Source organism: Anoplopoma fimbria, chromosome 22 (genome assembly GCF_027596085.1).
Source record: "Anoplopoma fimbria isolate UVic2021 breed Golden Eagle Sablefish chromosome 22, Afim_UVic_2022, whole genome shotgun sequence".
In the NCBI taxonomy this organism is placed as follows: Eukaryota; Metazoa; Chordata; class Actinopteri; order Perciformes; family Anoplopomatidae; genus Anoplopoma; species Anoplopoma fimbria.
The window spans coordinates 391,964-411,963 of record NC_072470.1 but is presented as its reverse complement, the minus strand read 5'-3'; the positions used below and the strand labels follow the sequence as shown (position 1 = coordinate 411,963).

At 30.5% G+C, this 20,000-nt stretch overlaps 2 protein-coding genes across 3 annotated transcripts in view; both read left to right on the top strand.

Annotated features, from left to right (window-relative positions):
* dnajc27 (DnaJ (Hsp40) homolog, subfamily C, member 27) overlaps nucleotides 1–2,872 on the top strand; it is a 6,410-nt gene extending 3,538 nt beyond the window's left edge. For both annotated transcript variants that reach the window (XM_054623692.1, XM_054623691.1), the window contains exon 7: nucleotides 524–2,872. In XM_054623692.1, the coding sequence (XP_054479667.1) occupies nucleotides 524–656 (133 nt within the window). In that variant the 3' untranslated portion in view covers nucleotides 657–2,872. The remainder of the gene's footprint in view (nucleotides 1–523) is intronic.
* Nucleotides 2,873–9,884: 7,012 nt separating this feature from the next.
* Nucleotides 9,885–20,000, top strand: part of xdh (xanthine dehydrogenase) — a 21,117-nt gene continuing 11,001 nt past the window's right edge. The window contains exons 1-6 of the mRNA XM_054623808.1: nucleotides 9,885–9,992; nucleotides 17,072–17,129; nucleotides 18,586–18,682; nucleotides 18,915–19,023; nucleotides 19,639–19,765; nucleotides 19,854–19,915. Of these exons, the coding sequence (XP_054479783.1) occupies nucleotides 9,927–9,992; nucleotides 17,072–17,129; nucleotides 18,586–18,682; nucleotides 18,915–19,023; nucleotides 19,639–19,765; nucleotides 19,854–19,915 (519 nt within the window). The 5' untranslated portion in view covers nucleotides 9,885–9,926. The remainder of the gene's footprint in view (nucleotides 9,993–17,071; nucleotides 17,130–18,585; nucleotides 18,683–18,914; nucleotides 19,024–19,638; nucleotides 19,766–19,853; nucleotides 19,916–20,000) is intronic.

Below are 20,000 nucleotides of genomic sequence, written 5' to 3'. Positions count from 1 at the left end.
ATTTATTATTATTATTATAACTATTAATATTATGTATCCCTATTGTTATTATTATTATTACTATTTATTATCCTTATGATTTATTATGATTATTTTGTATCATTATAATGTTTTATTAATATTATTGTTATTTGGTTATTATTTGATTGTTGCTGCTTTTGTTATTAATAATATTATTTATATGGTTGTTATTGTTCGTTTTATAATTTAAAAATATTATATATTATATATAAATCGTTTTATTTTCTCATTCTGAAAAAATACAAACATAAAACATGTTTCAAATTAATATATATAATAATAGAGAGACATTAAAAGGAGTCCTTTTCTGGCTTATACTTAAAAACAATATAACAAGAAACATAAACAGATCTCCTCATTGTGTGTATTTCTACCCTCTACCGTAGTAGTACTTTGAATAATATGACCTGTATTTATTCTTACATTTATATATTTATATATATTTATATATATTTATATAATGAACTAGTTGAAACGTTGGTTCCTACCCCCTTGTTTCCAGGGAGGAGGTGAACAAGGCGTACAGGAAGTTGGCGGTGCTGCTGCATCCAGATAAGTGCGTTGCCCCCGGCAGCGAGGACGCCTTCAAGGCCGTCGTGAACGCTCGCACCTCTCTGCTGAAGAACATCAAATAACACACCACTCATGTGACAGGAACCGGCCAATCACAGGCCTCCGTCTGAACGGAGCTCAGTCATTGGTCCGTTCAGAGAGAGGAGATCTTTAGTGCCACGAAGAAAAGTTTCTGAGCGATGAGAGGGAAACGCTACGGAAGACCAGGAGAACCAATACATTAATATACAAGATAAATAAATACAAATATTCAAAAATATTATGGTGAAAGGACATAAATCAGATTAAAAACTCAAAATCCTAATTTTACTTTAAAAGTATGAGATTTAAAAAGGGAAGTTATAACTCTAAAACTAAAGTTATATTCTCAAATTCAAGAGGCTGGAAGGAAAAAACGTACTAGTCAAAATGAAATAAAAGTAAGAATTAAAAGACTGAAGTGAGTTTCGATATTTAAAGTCACAGTTTTGAGGAAAACAGTATTAATAATATCTGATGACATCATCAGAGCAGCAGGTCAAAGGTCAGTGTTAACGAGCTGAACAAAGTATAAATCCAGCTTTTATTAAATGTGACTTTTATTCTGAAGGGATTCATTTAAAGTCATAAAAACGTCACATTGTAAAGTAGAAGATGAAAATGTGACGTAAACAAAATGCATGTTTGATATTAATAATCCTAAACTTTGGTATTTGACATGCGGCCAAACATTCCTCTACAAACGATGACGAAGATGATGAAGATAAGTTTGTTCCCTTAAGTGACTAATCTGTTTCCTCCGTTAGTTCCCTCAAACTGAACTTCTATTATTTATTTATTTTCTTTCAAACTCCTAATTAACTGATTTATTTATCAAAACGATTTTTTATTATTTATTATCTGTTCCCTCAGATTTGTTAAGAAGCCAAACTGTTCCCTCAAACATTATTTGTTCCCTTAAGTACATTTTTACTCTCAAATTATAATTTATTTTCTAATAATGAAGAAAATTATTCCTTTAAGCGACTAAAAGTATTAAGTGACTTGTGCCATGAAACCTGAAAGTAGTTCCCTTAAATTCCTTTTTTCTACTTTTAGTTTTTTTGTTCACTTTAAATCGTTTCCTATAAATTCACATTTGTTTCTGTTATGACATATTTAATTTCAGACTTATGTCAGAATCTTTCTTTTTTTTATTATGTTTTTATAGAAAACGAATAATTTAAGTTACTGAAATATTTTTATTAAATTGTTAATAATTTCTTTAAAATCATAATTCAAACCTTCACATCATCAAATTATTTATTTAATACTTTTAAACATCAGTTTTTCGTCTCCATTCATTAAACAGCGTTTAGTTTTCCCGACTCCCCTGAACTCAACGTTTACATGACGAAGAAAAAATAAACTCTTCGTTGACGACTTTGTAGTGTTTGATACGGAGAGCGGCTCCATGAAAATCAGATTATTCTTTATATTTTTACATGTCAGAAATATGAAGGCGGAGCTTCCACTCGTCACTTTAACGGGTTTTATGATTCTTTATAGAATGTTAAGTTATTTGAATCACTAATACGTCGTCTGATGTGGTTTTGTTTCTCCACATAAAGACCACATTTCCCATCAGCCCTGTTGCTTCTTTATTAATATTTAAAGGTCAGTAAATTAATATGACGACTAACGATGAGAAAAACATTTCTAAACAATTGAATTATTAGAAATATTGTATATATGTTTTGTGAAGCAGTTTGTTTCAAAATGTTTTACAAGTGATTCACACTTCTATATAAGTTTAAATAAAATAAATAATATAATAAACCTCCCCTCAGACGACGAGTGGAACATCCAGATGTTGTTGATGTGAAGTGTCGGCCAATCACACGCCTCCAACACGTAAACATTAAGCACGTCAGTGTTCTTCATTATGACCACACATTCATTTATTCAGAGGGAATGATGGATGAACACAATGTTTGACCTCCGTACCTCATGACACACGCCAGAGTCATCTGATGTGGTGATGATGCGTTTCCTGTTTCCCCCGACCGCCTTTAAGGTCACGATAACGCAGAAGAAGAAGAAGAGAACTTCACCCTCGTTAGTGAGGAAACCCTCGTTTACACACTTTGTTTCCTGTGTGTGTGTGTGTGTGTGTGTGTGTGTGTGTGTGTGTGTGTGTGTGTGTGTGTGTGTGTGTGTGTGTGTGTGTGTTACTGTGTGTGTGTGTGTGTTACTGTCTCACTGTGGTTCTTGTAAATGCACGTTTTACTGGATTGTTTTTGAAATAATAAAAAGATAAAAATCATGTGAATCCTGTTTCTTTTTTTTTGTCTGTGTGTGTGTGTGTGTGTGTGTGTGTGTGTGTGTGTTCTTATGTATCTACCTTTGTGAGGACCAGCATTTGTTTAGAGCAGGGACGCTAAGTAAGAGGGGACGTTTTAGTGAAGCGCTAACGTTTTTAGTAAAGCGCTGACGTTTTAGTGAAGCGTTAACGGTTTAGTGAAGCGCTAACGTTTTAGTGAAGCGCTAACGTTTTAGTGAAGTGAAGCGCTAACGTTTTAGTGAAGTGCTAACGTTTTTAGTAAAGCGCTAACGTTTTAGTGAAGCGCTAACGTTTTAGTGAAGCGCTAACGTTTTAGTGAAGTGCTAACGTTTTTAGTAAAGCGCTGATGTTTTAGTGAAGCGTTAACGTTTTAGTGAAGCGTTAACGTTTTAGTAAAGCACTAACGTTTTAGTGAAGCGCTAACGTTTTAGTAAAGCTCTAACGTTTTAGTGAAGCGCTAACGTTTTAGTGAAGCGCTAACGTTTTAGTGAAGCGCGAATGTTTTAGTGAAGCGCTAACGTTTTAGTGAAGCGCTAACGTTTTAGTGAAGCGCTAACGTTTTAGTGAAGCGTTAACGTTTTAGTGAAGCGCTAACGTTTTAAGTGAGTAAAGCGCTTTTTAGTGACGGTTTTTAGTGAAGCTAACGTTTAGTGAAGCGCTAACGTTTTAGTGAAGCGCTAACGGTTTAGTGAAGCGCTAACGTTTTAGTGAAGCGCTAACGTTTTAGTGAAACGTTAACAGTTTAGTGAAGCGCTAACGTTTTTGTAAAGCGCTAACGTTTTAGTAAAGCGCTAACGTTTTAGTGAAGCGCTAACGTTTTAATGAAGCGTTTTAGTGAAGCGCTAACGTTTTAGTAAAGCTCTAACGTTTTAGTGAAGCGCTAACGTTTTAGTGAAGCGCTAACGTTTTAGTGAAGCGCTAACGTTTTAGTGAAGCGCTAACGTTTTAGTGAAGCGCTAACGTTTTAGTAAAGCTCTAATGTTTTAGTAAAGCGTTTTTTAGTGAAGCATTAACGTTTTAGTGAAGCGCTAACGTTTTAGTGAAGCGCTAACGTTTTAGTGAAGCGCTAACGTTTTAGTGAAGCGCTAACGTTTTAGTGAAGCGCTAACGTTTTAGTGAAGCGCTGACGTTTTTTAGTGAAGCATCTAACGTTTTAGTTTTAGAAGCGTTTTAGTGACGTTTTAGTGAAGCGCTAACGTTTTTAGTAAAGCGCTGACGTTTTAGTGAAGCGTAACGTTTTAGTGAAGCACTAACGTTTTAGTGAAGCGTTTTAGTGAAGCTAACGTTTTAGTGAAGCGTAACGTTTTAGTGAAGCGCTGATTTTTTTAGTAAAGCGCTAACGTTTTAGTGAAGCGCTTAACGTTTTAGTGACGTTTTTAGTGAAAGCTAACGTTTTTTAGTGAAGCGCTAACGTTTTAGTGAAAGCGCTAACGTGTGAAGCGTTTTAGTGAAGCGCTAACGTTTTAGTTTTAGTGAAGCGCTAACGTTTTAGTGAAGCGCTAACGTTTTAGTGAAGCGCTAACGTTTTAGTGAAGCGCTAACGTTTTAGTGAAGCGCTGACGTTTTAGTAAAGCGCTAACGTTTTAGTAAAGCGCTAACGTTTTAGTGAAAGCTTTTTAACGCGTTTTAGTGAAATGCTAACGTTTTAGTGAAGCGCTAACGTTTTTAGTAAAGCGCTAACGTTTTAGTGAAAGCGCTAACGTTTTAGTGAAGCGCTAACGTTTTAGTGAAGCGCTAACGTTTTAGTAGTAACGTTTTAGTGAAGCTTGTTTTAGTGAAGCACTAACGTTTTAAGTGAAGTGAAGCGTAACGTTTTAGTAAAGCACTGATGTTTTAGTGAAGCGTTTTAGTGAAGCGTTTTAGTAAGCATTAACGTTTTAGTGAAGCGTTAACGTTTTAGTAAAGCTCTAACGTTTTAGTGAAGCGTTAACGTTTTAGTGAAGCGCTAACGTTTTGGTGAAGCGCTAACGTTTTAGTGAAGCGCTAACGTTTTAGTAAAGCGCTAACGTTTTAGTAAAGCTCTAACGTTTTAGTGAAGCGCTAACGTTTTAGTGAAGCGTTAACGGTTTAGTGAAGCGTTAACGGTTTAGTGAAGCGTTAACGGTTTAGTGAAGCGTTAACGGTTTAGTGAAGCGCTAACGTTTTAGTGAAGCGCTAACGGTTTAGTGAAACGTTAACGGTTTAGTGAAGCACTAACGTTTTTGTAAAGCGCTAACGTTTTAGTGAAGCATTAACGTTTTAGTGAAGCGCTAACGTTTTAGTAAAGCGCTAACGTTTTAGTGAAGCGCTAACGTTTTAGTGAAGCGCTTTTAGTGAAGCGTTTTAGTTTAACGTTTTAGTGAAGCGCTAACGTTTTAGTGAAGCGCTAACGTTTTAGTGAAGCGCTAACGTTTTAGTAAAGCGCTAACGTTTTAGTGAAGCGTTAACGTTTTAGTGAAGCGCTAACGTTTTTAGTGAAGCGCTAACGTTTTCGTGAAGCGCTAACGTTTTAGTAAAGCACTAACGTTTATAGCTCCGCCCCCTCAGGTCCCAGAATGCACCAGCTGTCTGCTGGCGGAGCGCGGCGTCCTACGGCAGCTCAGAGGGAACATTTACGTTAAAGGATCAGTGAGTTAATTAACTTTATTTAAACTGTAGAGGCTCCTTTAAGACACCATGCTCATTAACATGCTAATTTATGCGTAATTAATAAGAACGGGTCTTGGTTGATTTATTTAGAGTTTTAAGGAGAAGGCAAAGCTGTAAACGTGGTTCTTGTTCCGTCAGACCGGAACGTTCTATGTGAGAGGGCGGGGCTTCAGCTGGAACAGGAAGTTAGAATCTTATTGAAACTTCTAGAATATAAATCTTCTTTTTTGTAAATATTCATCTGTTTATATTATTTATATATTTATATATATTTTATATATATATATATAAATATATTATATATATATATTCTTTATAACGACTCCAGGTGTCCTTCTAGAGAGAAGATAATGACTCCAGGTGTCCTTCTACGTTAAAGCGTTTAGTGAAGTTAATTAACTTTAGAGACGATAATGACTCCAGGTGTCCTCATAGAGACGATAATACTCCATGTCCTCATAAAGAAGATAATGACTCCAGGTGTCCTTCTAGAGACGATAACGACTCCAGGTGTCCTCATAGAGACGATAATGACTCCAGGTGTCCTCACTCCAGTCCTCATAGAGACGTGTCCTGTCCTTCATAGAGACGATAAGGTGTCCTGACTCCAGGTGTCCTCATAGAGACGATAAACGATAATGACTCCAGGTGTCCTTCTAGAGACGATAATGACTCCAGGTGTCCTCATAGAGAGAAGTCCTTCTAGAGACGATAATGACTCCAGGTGTCCTCATAGAGACGATAATGACTCCAGGTGTCCTCATAGAGACGATAATGACTCCAGGTGTCCTTCTAGAGACGATAATGACTCCAGGTGTCCTCATAGAGACGATAATGACTCCAGGTGTCCTCATAGAGACGATAATGACTCCAGGTGTCCTCATAGAGACGATAACGACTCCAGGTGTCCTCATAGAGACGATAACGACTCCAGGTGTCCTCATAGAGACGATAATGACTCCAGGTGTCCTCATAGAGACTAACGACTCCCAAGTGTCCTCATAAAGACGATAACGACTCCAGGTGTCCTCATAGAGACGATAATGACTCCAGGTGTCCTCATAGAGACGATAATGACTCCAGGTGTCCTCATAGAGACGATAATGACTCCAGGTGTCCTCATAGAGACTAACGACTCCCAAGTGTCCTCATAAAGACGATAATGACTCCAGGTGTCCTCATAGAGACGATAATGACTCCAGGTGTCCTCATAGAGACGATAATGACTCCAGGTGTCCTCATAGAGACGATAATGACTCCAGGTGTCCTCATAGAGACGATAATGACTCCAGGTGTCCTCATAGAGACGATAATGACTCCAGGTGTCCTCATAGAGACGATAATGACTCCAGGTGTCCTCATAGAGACGATAATGACTCCAGGTGTCCTCATAAAGACGATAATGACTCCAGGTGTCATATATATATGTATATTTATATATAAATATGGCTATGAAATAAATAAAGGAAATAAACCTGCTCTATTTCAAATAAAATGTAATTCAATTTAAAAATGTGTTTAATTTAATAGCTGATGTGTTTATATATATATTTTCTACGACACATTATTTGATGTGATTTTTAATATATTTATATAATAGATTTACAAAACAGTTATGTAACATAAGATAAGATAAGATAATCCTTTATTAGTACGCAGCGGGGACATGTGCAGGCTTACAGCAGCAGAGAGTAAAGTGCACACAAGAGACATAGTAAAGAAAGACAAGATAAAAGTAAAAAATGAAAAATAAAAAATAAAAACATGATAATAATAATTCAACTTATCTCTGTCCATCAACAAATGGATTGTTTATGCATCATACGCTGAAATATGATCCATAAACTATAAACAATAAAGAATTTAAATGTTTATATTTGATCATATTTAAAGACTCGTATTCCAGATTCAATACGTTTAACTTGGATTCTTTTTTTCTGCAGATTGTTGAGAGAAACGCAGATCCTGAGACGACTCTGCTGACGTACCTGAGGAGGAAACGTAGGACACACACACACACACACACACACACACACACACACACACACACACACACACACACACACACACACACACACACACACACTGTCCAGCAGGGGGCGACTCCTCTGGTTGTATAGAAGTCTATGAGAAAATGACCAGCCAGCAGCCACCACTGATACATAAATACATAAGCAGAGTTTCATGAGCAATGCTTTCCGTCACGTCTTCCTCATTTCGGTTGAGACACATTGTCAGGTTTCCTGTTTCACAACTTCAGTCCATATTCATGCGTCAGCTTTCTGACTTCAGCTTGAAGACAAAAGTCTGTCGACACAATCACTACATTACATCACATTATATTATATTACATTACATTACATTATATTATATTACATTACATCACATTATATTACATTACATCACATTATATTACATTACATTACATTACATTATATTATATTACATTACATTACATTATATTACATTACATTACATTACATTACATTATATTATATTACATTACATTACATTACATTACATTACATTACATTACATTACATTACATTACATTACATCACATTATATTACATTACATTACATTATATTACATTATTACATTACATTACATCATTACATTACATTCATTACATTACATCACATTATATTATATTACATTACATCACATTATATTACATTACATTACATTATATTACATTACATCACATTACATTATATTACATTACATTACATTACATTACATTACATTACATTACATTACATTACATTACATTACATTACATTACATTATATTATATTACATTACATCACATTACATTACATTACATCACATTATATTACATTACATCACATTATATTACATTACATTACATTACATTACATTACATTACATTACATTACATTACATTACATTATATTACATTACATTACATTACATCATGTACATTATTCATACTAGTCACCAGAAGTCATCAGTGCATCTCCTTTCTTAAACAAGCATCTTAAAGCATTACAATAAGACAAACAAACATATTCACATTACATCACATTATATTATATTACATTACATAATATTAATTACATCACATTATATTACATTACATTATATTACATTACATTATATTATATTACATTAAACAAACATGAGGACTATGACTCTGTGCAGTAAAGCTATTACATTAATATTACAGTACATTACATCACATTATATTACTTACATACAATACATCAAATTATATTATGATTACATTACATCACATTATATTATATTACATCACATTATATTACATTACAATATATTAAACAAACTTACATTAAGAGAAACAAATTACATTACATCACATTATATTACATTAAGAGATCACATTATATTATATTACACAATAAGATCAAACATTACTATTATGATACAATAAGAGAAACAAACTAATATTACAATAAGACAAACTATAAATAAGAGAAATCAAACTAATATTATACAATAAGAGAAACAAACATAATATTACAATTACATCAAACATAATATGATTACAATAAGAGAAACAAACTAATATGATACAAATAAGATAAACAAACTAATATTACAAGAGAAACATCAAACTAATATATTACAATAAGAGATTAACAAACTAATATGATTACAATAAGAGAAACAAACTAATATGATACAATAAGATAAACATTACATAATATGATACAATAAGAGAAACAAACTAATATGATTACAATAAGAGAAACAAACTATTATATGATACAATAAGAGAAATCAAACTAATATGATAAGATACAATAAGAGAAACAAACTAATATGATACAATAAGAGAAACAAACTAATATGATACAATAAGAGAAACAAACTAATATGATACAATAAGAGAAACAAACTAATATGATACAATAAGAGAAACAAACTAATATGATACAATAAGAGAAACAAACAATATGATACAATTTCTTAAACAAACATAATATGATACAATAAACCAGAAACAAACTAATATGATACAATAAGAGAAACAAACTAATATGATAAGAGAAACAATAAGAGAAACAAACTAATATGATACAATAAGAGAAACAAACTCATACAAATTCAATAAGTGCAACAACTAGTCTGAATGCAGGGACTGCTTCGAGGAAGGCTCCGGGTCACTGACAGCTTTGTTCTGAATATAATCAGTGAAGCTTCTGTGTTTAAATGAGTGTTTGATGGTTTTCCCATAGAAACACAATGAGGACTGTGACTCCTGTGTTTCCATCTTGAGAGAAAGCTGTGGTTTCCGGCCGTCCTGTGCAGCCCCTGAACGTGTCCCGGTGCTCGGAGGCCTCTGGGCTGTGAATGATTAGCTGAGGACACGCAGCAGGACCGGGACAGACAGACCCGGACCAGACCCGGACCAGCATGGACACCAGCGGGGCCCAGAGCCCGAGGCCGGACGAGCTGCTGTTCTTCGTTAACGGACAGAAGGTAGACTATCATATTATGAGTATATTATATATTATATTATATATATATATATATGTTATATATGAATATTAAGTCCTGTTCACAGTCAGAGTGGACTTTACTCTGCAGACACCTGTTATGAACTTAAATCACATAACTGATTAACTTAAATAAACATCAAACAAACTATTAACTTAAATAAACATCAAACATAACTTTATTAACTTAAATAAACATCAAACATAACTGTATTAACTTAAATAAACATCAAACATAACTGTATTAACTTAAATAAACATCAAACATAACTGTATTAACTTAAATAAACATCAAACATAACTGTATTAACTTAAATAAACATCAAACATAACTGTATTAACAAACAAACATCAACATAACTTTATAACTTTATTAACTTAAATAAACATCAAACATAACTTTATTAACTTAAATAAACATCAAACATAACTGTATTAACTTAAATAAACATCAAACATAACTTTATTAACTTAAATAAACATCAAACATAACTGTATTAACTTAAATAAACATCAAACATAACTTTATTAACTTAAATAAACATCAAACATAACTTTATTAACTTAAATAAACATCAAACATAACTGTATTAACTTAAATAAACATCAAACATAACTCAAACATAACTATTAACTTAAATAAACATCAAACATAACTGTATTAACTTAAATAAACATCAAACATAACTGTATTAACTTAAATAAACATCAAACATAACTGTATTAACTTAAATAAACATCAAACATAACTTTATTAACTTAAATAAACATCAAACATAACTTTATTAACTTAAATAAACATCAAACATAACTTTATTAACTTAAATAAACATCAAACATAACTTTATTAACTTAAATAAACATCAAACATAACTGTATTAACTTAAATAATAATCAAACATTTATTAACTTAAATAAACATCAAACATAAACTAACTATTAACTTAAATAAACATCAAACATAACTTTATTAACTAAATAAACATCAAACATAACTTTAAACATCATCAAACATAACTTTATTAACTTAAATAAACATCAAACATAACTTTATTAAAATAAACATAAACAAACATCAAACATAAACATAACTATTAACTTAAATAAACATCAAACATAACTTTATTAACTTAAATAAACATCAAACATAACTGTATTAACTTATTAACTTAAAATAAACATCAAACATAACTTTATTAACTTAAATAAACATCAAACATAACTTTATTAACTTAAATAAACATCAAACATAACTTTATTAACTTAAATAAACATCAAACATAACTGTATTAACTTAAATAAACATCAAACATAACTTTATTAACTTAAATAAACATCAAACATAACTTTATTAACTTAAATAAACATCAAACATAACTTTATTAACTTAAATAAACATCAAACATAACTTTATTAACTTAAAACATAAACATAACTTTAAACTTAAATAAACATCAAACATAACTGTAAACTTAAACAAACATCAAACATAACTTTTTAACTTAAATAAACATCAACATCAAACATAACTTTATTAAACTTAAATAAACATCAAACATAACTTTATTAACTTAAATAAACAACATCAAACATAACTTTATTAACTTAAATTAAACATAACTAAAACTTAAATAAACATCAAACATAACTTTATTAACTTAAATAAACATCAAAACATCAAACATAACTTTATTAACTTAAATAAACATCAAACATAACTTTATTAACTTAAATAAAGTCAACATCAAACATAACTTTGTTAACTTAAATAAACATCAAACATAACTGTATTAACTTAAATAAACATCAAACATAACTTTATTAACTTAAATAAACATCAAACATAACTTTATTAACTTAAATAAACATCAAACATAACTTTATTAACTTAAATAAACATCAAACATAACTTTATTAACTTAAATAAACATCAAACATAACTTTATTAACTTAAATAAACATCAAACATAACAAACTTAAATAAACATCAAACATAACTTTATTTATTAACTAACTAAATAAAAACATCAAACATAACTTTATTAACTTAAATAAACATCAAACATAACTGTATTAACTTAAATAAACATCAAACATAACTTTATTAACTTAAATAAACATCAAACATAACTTTATTAACTTAAATAAAGTCAACATCAAACATAACTTTATTAACTTAAATAAACATCAAACATAACTTTATTAACTTAAATAAACATCAAACATAACTTTATTAACTTAAATAAACATCAAACATAACTTTATTAACTTAAATAAACATCAAACATAACTTTATTAACTTAAATAAACATCAAACATAACTTTATTAACTTAAATAAACATCAAACATAACTTTATTAAATAAACATCAAACATAAATAAAATATCAAACATAACTTTATTAACTTAAATAAACATCAAACATAACTTTCAAACATTATTAACTTAAATAAATCAAACATAACAAACATCAAACATAACTTATTAACTTAAATAAACATCAAACATAACTTTATTAACTTAAATAAACATAAACATCAAACATAACTTTATTAACTTAAATAAACAAACATAACTTTATTAACTTAAATAAACATCAAACATAACTTTACTTTATTAACTTAAATAAACATCAAACATAACTGTATTAACTTAAATAAACATCAAACATAACTATTAACTTAAATATCAAACATAACTTAAATAAATCATCAAACATAACATCAAACATAACTATTAACTTAAATAAACATCAAACATAACTTTATTAACTTAAATAAACATCAAACATAACTTTTAACTTAAATTAAATAAACATCAAACATAACTTTATTAACTTAAAGTAAACATCAAACATAACTTTATTAACTTAAATAAACATCAAACATAACTTTATTAACTTAAATAAACATCAAACATAACTTTATTAACTTAAATAAACATCAAACATAACTTTATTAACTTAAATAAACATCAAACATAACTTTATTAACTTAAATAAACATCAAACATAACTTTATTAACTTAAATAAACATCAAACATAACTTTATTAACTTAAATAAACATCAAACATAACTTTATTAACTTAAATAAACATCAAACATAACTTTATTAACAAATAAACATCAAACATAACTTTATTAACTTAAATAAACATCAAACATAACTGTATTAACTTAAATAAACATCAAACATAACTTTATTAACTTAAATAAACATCAAACATAACTTTATTAACTTAAATAAACATCAAACATAACTTTATTAACTTAAATAAACATCAAACATAACTTTATTAACTTAAATAAACATCAAACATAACTTTATTAACTTAAATAAACATCAAACATAACTTTATTAACTTAAATAAACATCAAACATAAACATAAACATCAAACATAACTTTAAAACATAACTTTATTAACTTAAATAAACATCAAAAACATCAAACATAACTTTATTAACTAAATAAACATTAACTTAAATAAAGTCAACATCAAACATAACTTTATTAACTTAAATAAACATCAAACATAACTTTATTAACTTAAATAAACATCAAACATAACTTAACTATTAACTTAAATAAACATCAAACATAACTTTATTAACTTAAATAAACATCAAACATAACTTAACAAATCAAACATAACTGTATTAACTTAAATAAACATCAAACATAACTTTATTAACTTAAATAAACATCAAACATAACTTTATTAACTTAAATTTTATTAACTTAAATAAACATCAAACATAACTTTATTAACTTAAATAAACATCAAACATAAACTTTATTAACTTAAATAAACATCAAACATAACTGTATTAACTTAAATAAACATCAAACATAACTTTATTAACTTAAATAAACATCAAACATAACTTTATTAACTTAAATAAACATCAAACATAACTTTATTAACTTAAATAAACATCAAACATAACTTTATTAACTTAAATAAACATCAAACATAACTTTATTAACTTAAATAAACATCAAACATAACTTTATTAACTTAAATAAACATCAAACATAACTTTATTAACTTAAATAAACATCAAACATAACTTTATTAACTTAAATAAACATAACTTTATTAACTTAAATAAACATCAAACATAACTTTATTAACTTAAATAAACATCAAACATAACTTTATTAACTTAAATAAACATCAAACATAACTTTATTAACTTAAATAAACATCAAACATAACTTTATTAACTTAAATAAACATCAAACATAACTGTATTAACTCAAATAAACATCAAACATAACTTTATTAACTTAAATAAACATCAAACATAACTTTATTAACTTAAATAAACATCAAACATAACTTTATTAACTTAAATAAACATCAAACATAACTTTATTAACTTAAATAAACATCAAACATAACTTTATTAACTTAAATAAACATCAAACATAACTTTATTAACTTAAATAAACATCAAACATAACTTTATTAACTTAACATCAAACATAACTTAAATAAACATATTAACTTAAATAAACATCAAACATAACTTTATTAACTTAAATAAACATCAAACATAACTTTATTAACTTAAATAAACATCAAACATAACTTTATTAACTTAAATAAACATCAAACATAACTTTATTAACTTAAATAAACATCAAACATAACTTTATTAACTTAAATAAACATCAAACATAACTTTATTAACTTAAATAAACATCAAACATAACTTTATTAACTTAAATAAACATCAAACATAACTTTATTAACTTAAATAAACATCAAACATAACTATTAACTTAAATAAACATCAAACATAACTTAAACTTAAACAAACATCAAACATAACTTTATTAACAAATAAACATCAAACATAACTTTATTAACTTAAATAAATCAAACATAACTTTATTAACAAATAAACATCAAACATAACTTTATTAACTTAAATAAACATCAAACATAACTGTATTAACTTAAATAAACATCAAACATAACTTTATTAACTTAAATAAACATCAAACATAACTTTATTAACATCAAACATAACTTTATTAACTTAAATAAACATCAAACATAACTTTATTAACTTAAATAAACATCAAACATAACTTTAAACAAATAAACATCAAACATAACTTTATTAACTTAAATAAACATCAAACATAACTTTATTAACTTAAATCAAACATAACTTTATTAACTTAAATAAACATCAAACATAACTATTAACTTAAATAAACATCAAACATAACTTTATTAACTTAAATAAACATCAAACATAACTTTATTAACTTAAATAAACATCAAACATAACTTTATTAACTTAAATAAACATCAAACATAACTGTATTAACTTAAATAAACATCAAACATAACTTTATTAACTTAAAGTTAACATCAAACATAAATTAACTTAAATAAACATCAAACATAACTTTAAACTTTAAACTTAAAAATAAACATCAAACATAACTTTATTAACTTAAATAAACATCAAACATAACTTTATTAACTTAAAGTTAACATCAAACATAACTTTATTAACTTAAATAAACATCAAACATAACTGTATTAACTTAAATAAACATCAAACATAACTTTATTAACTTAAATAAACATCAAACATAACTTTATTAACTTAAATAAAGTCAACATCAAACATAACTTTATTAACTTAAATAAACATCAAACATAACTTTATTAACTTAAATAAAATCAAACATCAAACATAAACATTTATTAACTTAAATAAACATCAAACATAACTTTATTAACTTAAATAAACATCAAACATAACTTTATTAACTTAAATAAACATCAAACATAACTTTATTAACTTAAAGTCAACATCAAACATAACTTTATTAACTTAAATAAAGTCAACATCAAACATAACTTTATTAACTTAAATAAACATAAACATCAAACATAACTTTATTAACTTAAATAAAGTTAACATCAAACATAACTTTATTAACTTAAATAAACATCAAACATAACTTTATTAACTTAAATAAACATCAAACATAACTCAAACATAACATCAAACATTAACTTTATTAACTAAAGTCAACATCAAACATAACTTTATTAACTTAAAGTCAACATCAAACATAACTTTATTAACTTAAATAAACGTAAACATCAAACATAACTTTATTAACTTAAATAAAGTCAACATCAAACATAACTTTATTAACTTAAATAAACATCAAACATAACTTTATTAACTTAAATAAAGTTAACATCAAACATAACTTTATTAACTTAAATAAAGTTAACATCAAACATAACTTTATTAACTTAAAGTCAACATCAAACATAACTTTATTAACTTAAATAAAGTCAACATCAAACATAACTTTATTAACTTAAATAAACAAAACATCAAACATAACTTTATTAACTTAAATAAAGTCAACATCAAACATAACTTTATTAACTTAAATAAAGTAAACATCAAACATAACTTGTTAACTTTATTAAAGAGATAACAGATGAAAGGAAGCTGAAGACAGAGACATGCGGAACAAACTGATTATGACAGAGAGCACATGATATAGAAACATGAAGACAAAGTGTGATTTGTTAAACAACAGCTGGGTTATTAATCAACACAGCCTGCACATTTCCCCGCTGCAGGACTAATAAAGGATTATCTTATCTTATCTTATCTTAACACCAATGAAATTCATTTTTTATTGGATTCTGAATGATTTGAACACAAATAGTGAATTCTTTAGTTTCTTATTTATTTATTGGCTGCAGAAAAGACAAAGTTTAATAATCATCAATCTAAAACACTGAAATACATCAAAACAATGTGAGTTTATGATTATGTTTGTGTTTATCGTTCTGTTATTTGAGATTTACATAACAGTTATGTAACATGATAATAATAATTCAACTTATCTCTGTCCATCAACAAATGGATTGTTTATGCATCATACGCTGAAATATGATCCATAAACTATAAACAATAAAGAATTTAAATGTTTGTATTTGATCATATTTAAAGACTCGTATTCCAGATTCAATACGTTTAACTTGGATTCTTTTTTTCTGCAGATTGTTGAGAGAAACGCAGATCCTGAGACGACTCTGCTGACGTACCTGAGGAGGAAACGTAGGACACACACACACACACACACACACACACACACACACACACACACACACACACACACACACACACACACACACACACACACACACCTGTCCAGCAGGGGGCGACTCCTCTGGTTGTATAGAAGTCTATGAGAAAATGACCAGCCAGCAGCCACCACTGATACATAAATACATAAAGAGAGTTTCATGAGCAATGCTTTCCGTCACGTCTTCCTCATTTCGGTTGAGACACATTGTCAGGTTTCCTGTTTCACAACTTCAGTCCATATTCATGCGTCAGCTTTCTGACTTCAGCTTGAAGAAAAAAGTCTGTCGACACAATCACTGACAGATTTGTTCTGAATATAATCAACAGTGAAGCTTCTGTTTTTAAATGAGTGTTTATGACAGTTTGGTTTATTGGTTTTCCCATAAAAACACAATGAGTGACTGTGAGGTCAGTGACCGACTGTGAGATCACATCAGCCGGTCAAAGTCCAACAAACAAAGGGAGAAACAACTGAACCGATGCTTCAGAAGACCTGGGACACTCTAAGGACCCCAGGGAGTTCCTCAAGGACCCCTGAGTCTCCTCAATGGCCTCTGGGTTTCCTGTTTCCTTAAGAGTCCTTGAGGAAGTTAGAGGAGTCTAAGCCAGTTTTTTAGACTTGAGGGTCATTTGAGACGACTCAAAGACTTCTGGAACCTCTCTAAAGTACCTTCTCAAGGACCCCATGGAAGGACTTCACTCCTGAAGGTCTACCGTCTCTCAGAGTTCATGGTTCACCTCAAGGTTAAGGTTTACCTTTTCAGGAATACCCAAAACCCACACAAGGACCTAAGAACCTTGTTGAGGACTTCCCTTGTGTCCTTGAGGAGGAACCAAATATCCCTGAGATGACATCCTTAAGGACCAGTTGAGTCTTCTTAAAACCTAAAGACTGAATCCCAGGTGTCCCCTAAAGACTCTAAAATCCTGTCCCCTAAAGACTGAATCCCAGGTGTCCCCTAAAGACTCTAATGAATCCCAGGTGTCCCCTAAAGACTCTAATGAATCCCAGGTGTCCCCTAAAGACTCTAATGAATCCCAGGTGTCCCCTAAAGACTCTAATGAATCCCAGGTGTCCCCTAAAGACTCTAATGAATCCCAGGTGTCCCCTAAAGACTCTAATGAATCCCAGGTGTCCCCTAGACTCTAATGTGTCCCCTAAAGACTCTAATGAATCCCAGGTGTCCCCTAAAGACTCTAATGAATCCCAGGTGTCCCCTAAAGACTCTAATGAATCCCAGGTGTCCCCTCTAATGAATAGAGACGATAACAGACCCGGGTCAGTCTTGTCTTAGACCATCATGTATTGATTTACAGAGGAGCCAGTCTTGAGGGTCAGGAGGTCAGAGTGTCTCACAGAGTCTGAATGGACTGATCATCTGCCTCGTCGTCAATGATTAATGATCCCTGTTGACTTTGTGTTCAGTGGGTTTAACAGGAACCAAACTAGGATGTGCTGAAGGAGGATGTGGAGCCTGTACCGTCATGCTGTCCAGATACCAGACCCACACTGAACAGCTGCTGTATCCTACAGCTAGTGTGTGTGTGTGTGTGTGTGTGTGTGTGTGTTAGTGTGTGTGTGTGTGTGTGTGTGTGTGTGTGTGTGTGTGTGTGTGTGTGTGTGTGTTGTGTGTGTGTGTGTGTGTTAGTGTCGGCTGCAGTCATGTGCTTCCATCTGACACATTCAGACCTAACTGATTTCACTGCTGTTATATGAAGCTAATGTGAGCAGACTGAGTCTTTAACTCCGTCCAGTCACTACGCCGTCAACGCCTGTCTCGCCCCGCTCTGCTCCCTACACCTGGTTGCCGTGACGACCGTGGAGGGCATCGGCAGTGTCGCGAAAAAATTACATCCTGTACAGGTGAGAGACGACCACGGGAACCTTAGTTTTACTTCTTAGACTCACGTTGAAGTACAGACTCCAGGTGTCCTCATAGAGACGATAACGACTCCAGGTGTCCTCATAGAGACGATAATGACTCCAGGTGTCCTCATAGAGACGATAACGACTCCAGGTGTCCTCATAGAGACGATAATGACTCCAGGTGTCCTCATAGAGACGATAATGACTCCAGGTGTCCTCATAGAGACGACTCCAGGTGTCCTCATAGAGACGATAACGACTCCAGGTGTCCTCATAGAGACGATAATGACTCCAGGTGTCCTCATAGAGACGATAACGACTCCAGGTGTCCTCATAGAGACTATGATGACTCCAGGTGTCCTCATAGAGACGATAACGACTCCAGGTGTCCTCATAGAGACGATAATGACTCCAGGTGTCCTCATAGAGACGATAACGACTCCAGGTGTCCTCATAGAGACGATAATGACTCCAGGTGTCCTCATAGAGACGATAACGACTCCAGGTGTCCTCATAGAGACTATGATGACTCCAGGTGTTCTAGTAGAGGCGATGTTTTAAAGTGTCTTTAAATGCTTTATGACGTCATTCTAAATGTGTTTTGATGTTCAGGAGCGAATAGCCAGAGCTCACGGCTCTCAGTGTGGATTCTGTACTCCGGGGATCGTCATGTCCATGTACGCTCTGCTGAGGAACAACCCCACGCCCAAAATGGCCGACGTGGAGGAGGCCTTCCAAGGTAGAGTACACAGAACAACAGACACTGAAACATGTATGTGTGTATTGTAACTACAATAACAAAACTAAGGAAATGATAATTGTTTCAGGAAATCTGTGTCGGTGCACCGGATACAGACCCATACTGGAGGGATACAAGACCTTCACTGTGGTGAGACACACACACATTCACTTGTAAACACACACAATAACACACACACATTCACTTGTAAACAAACACACACACACACATTCAC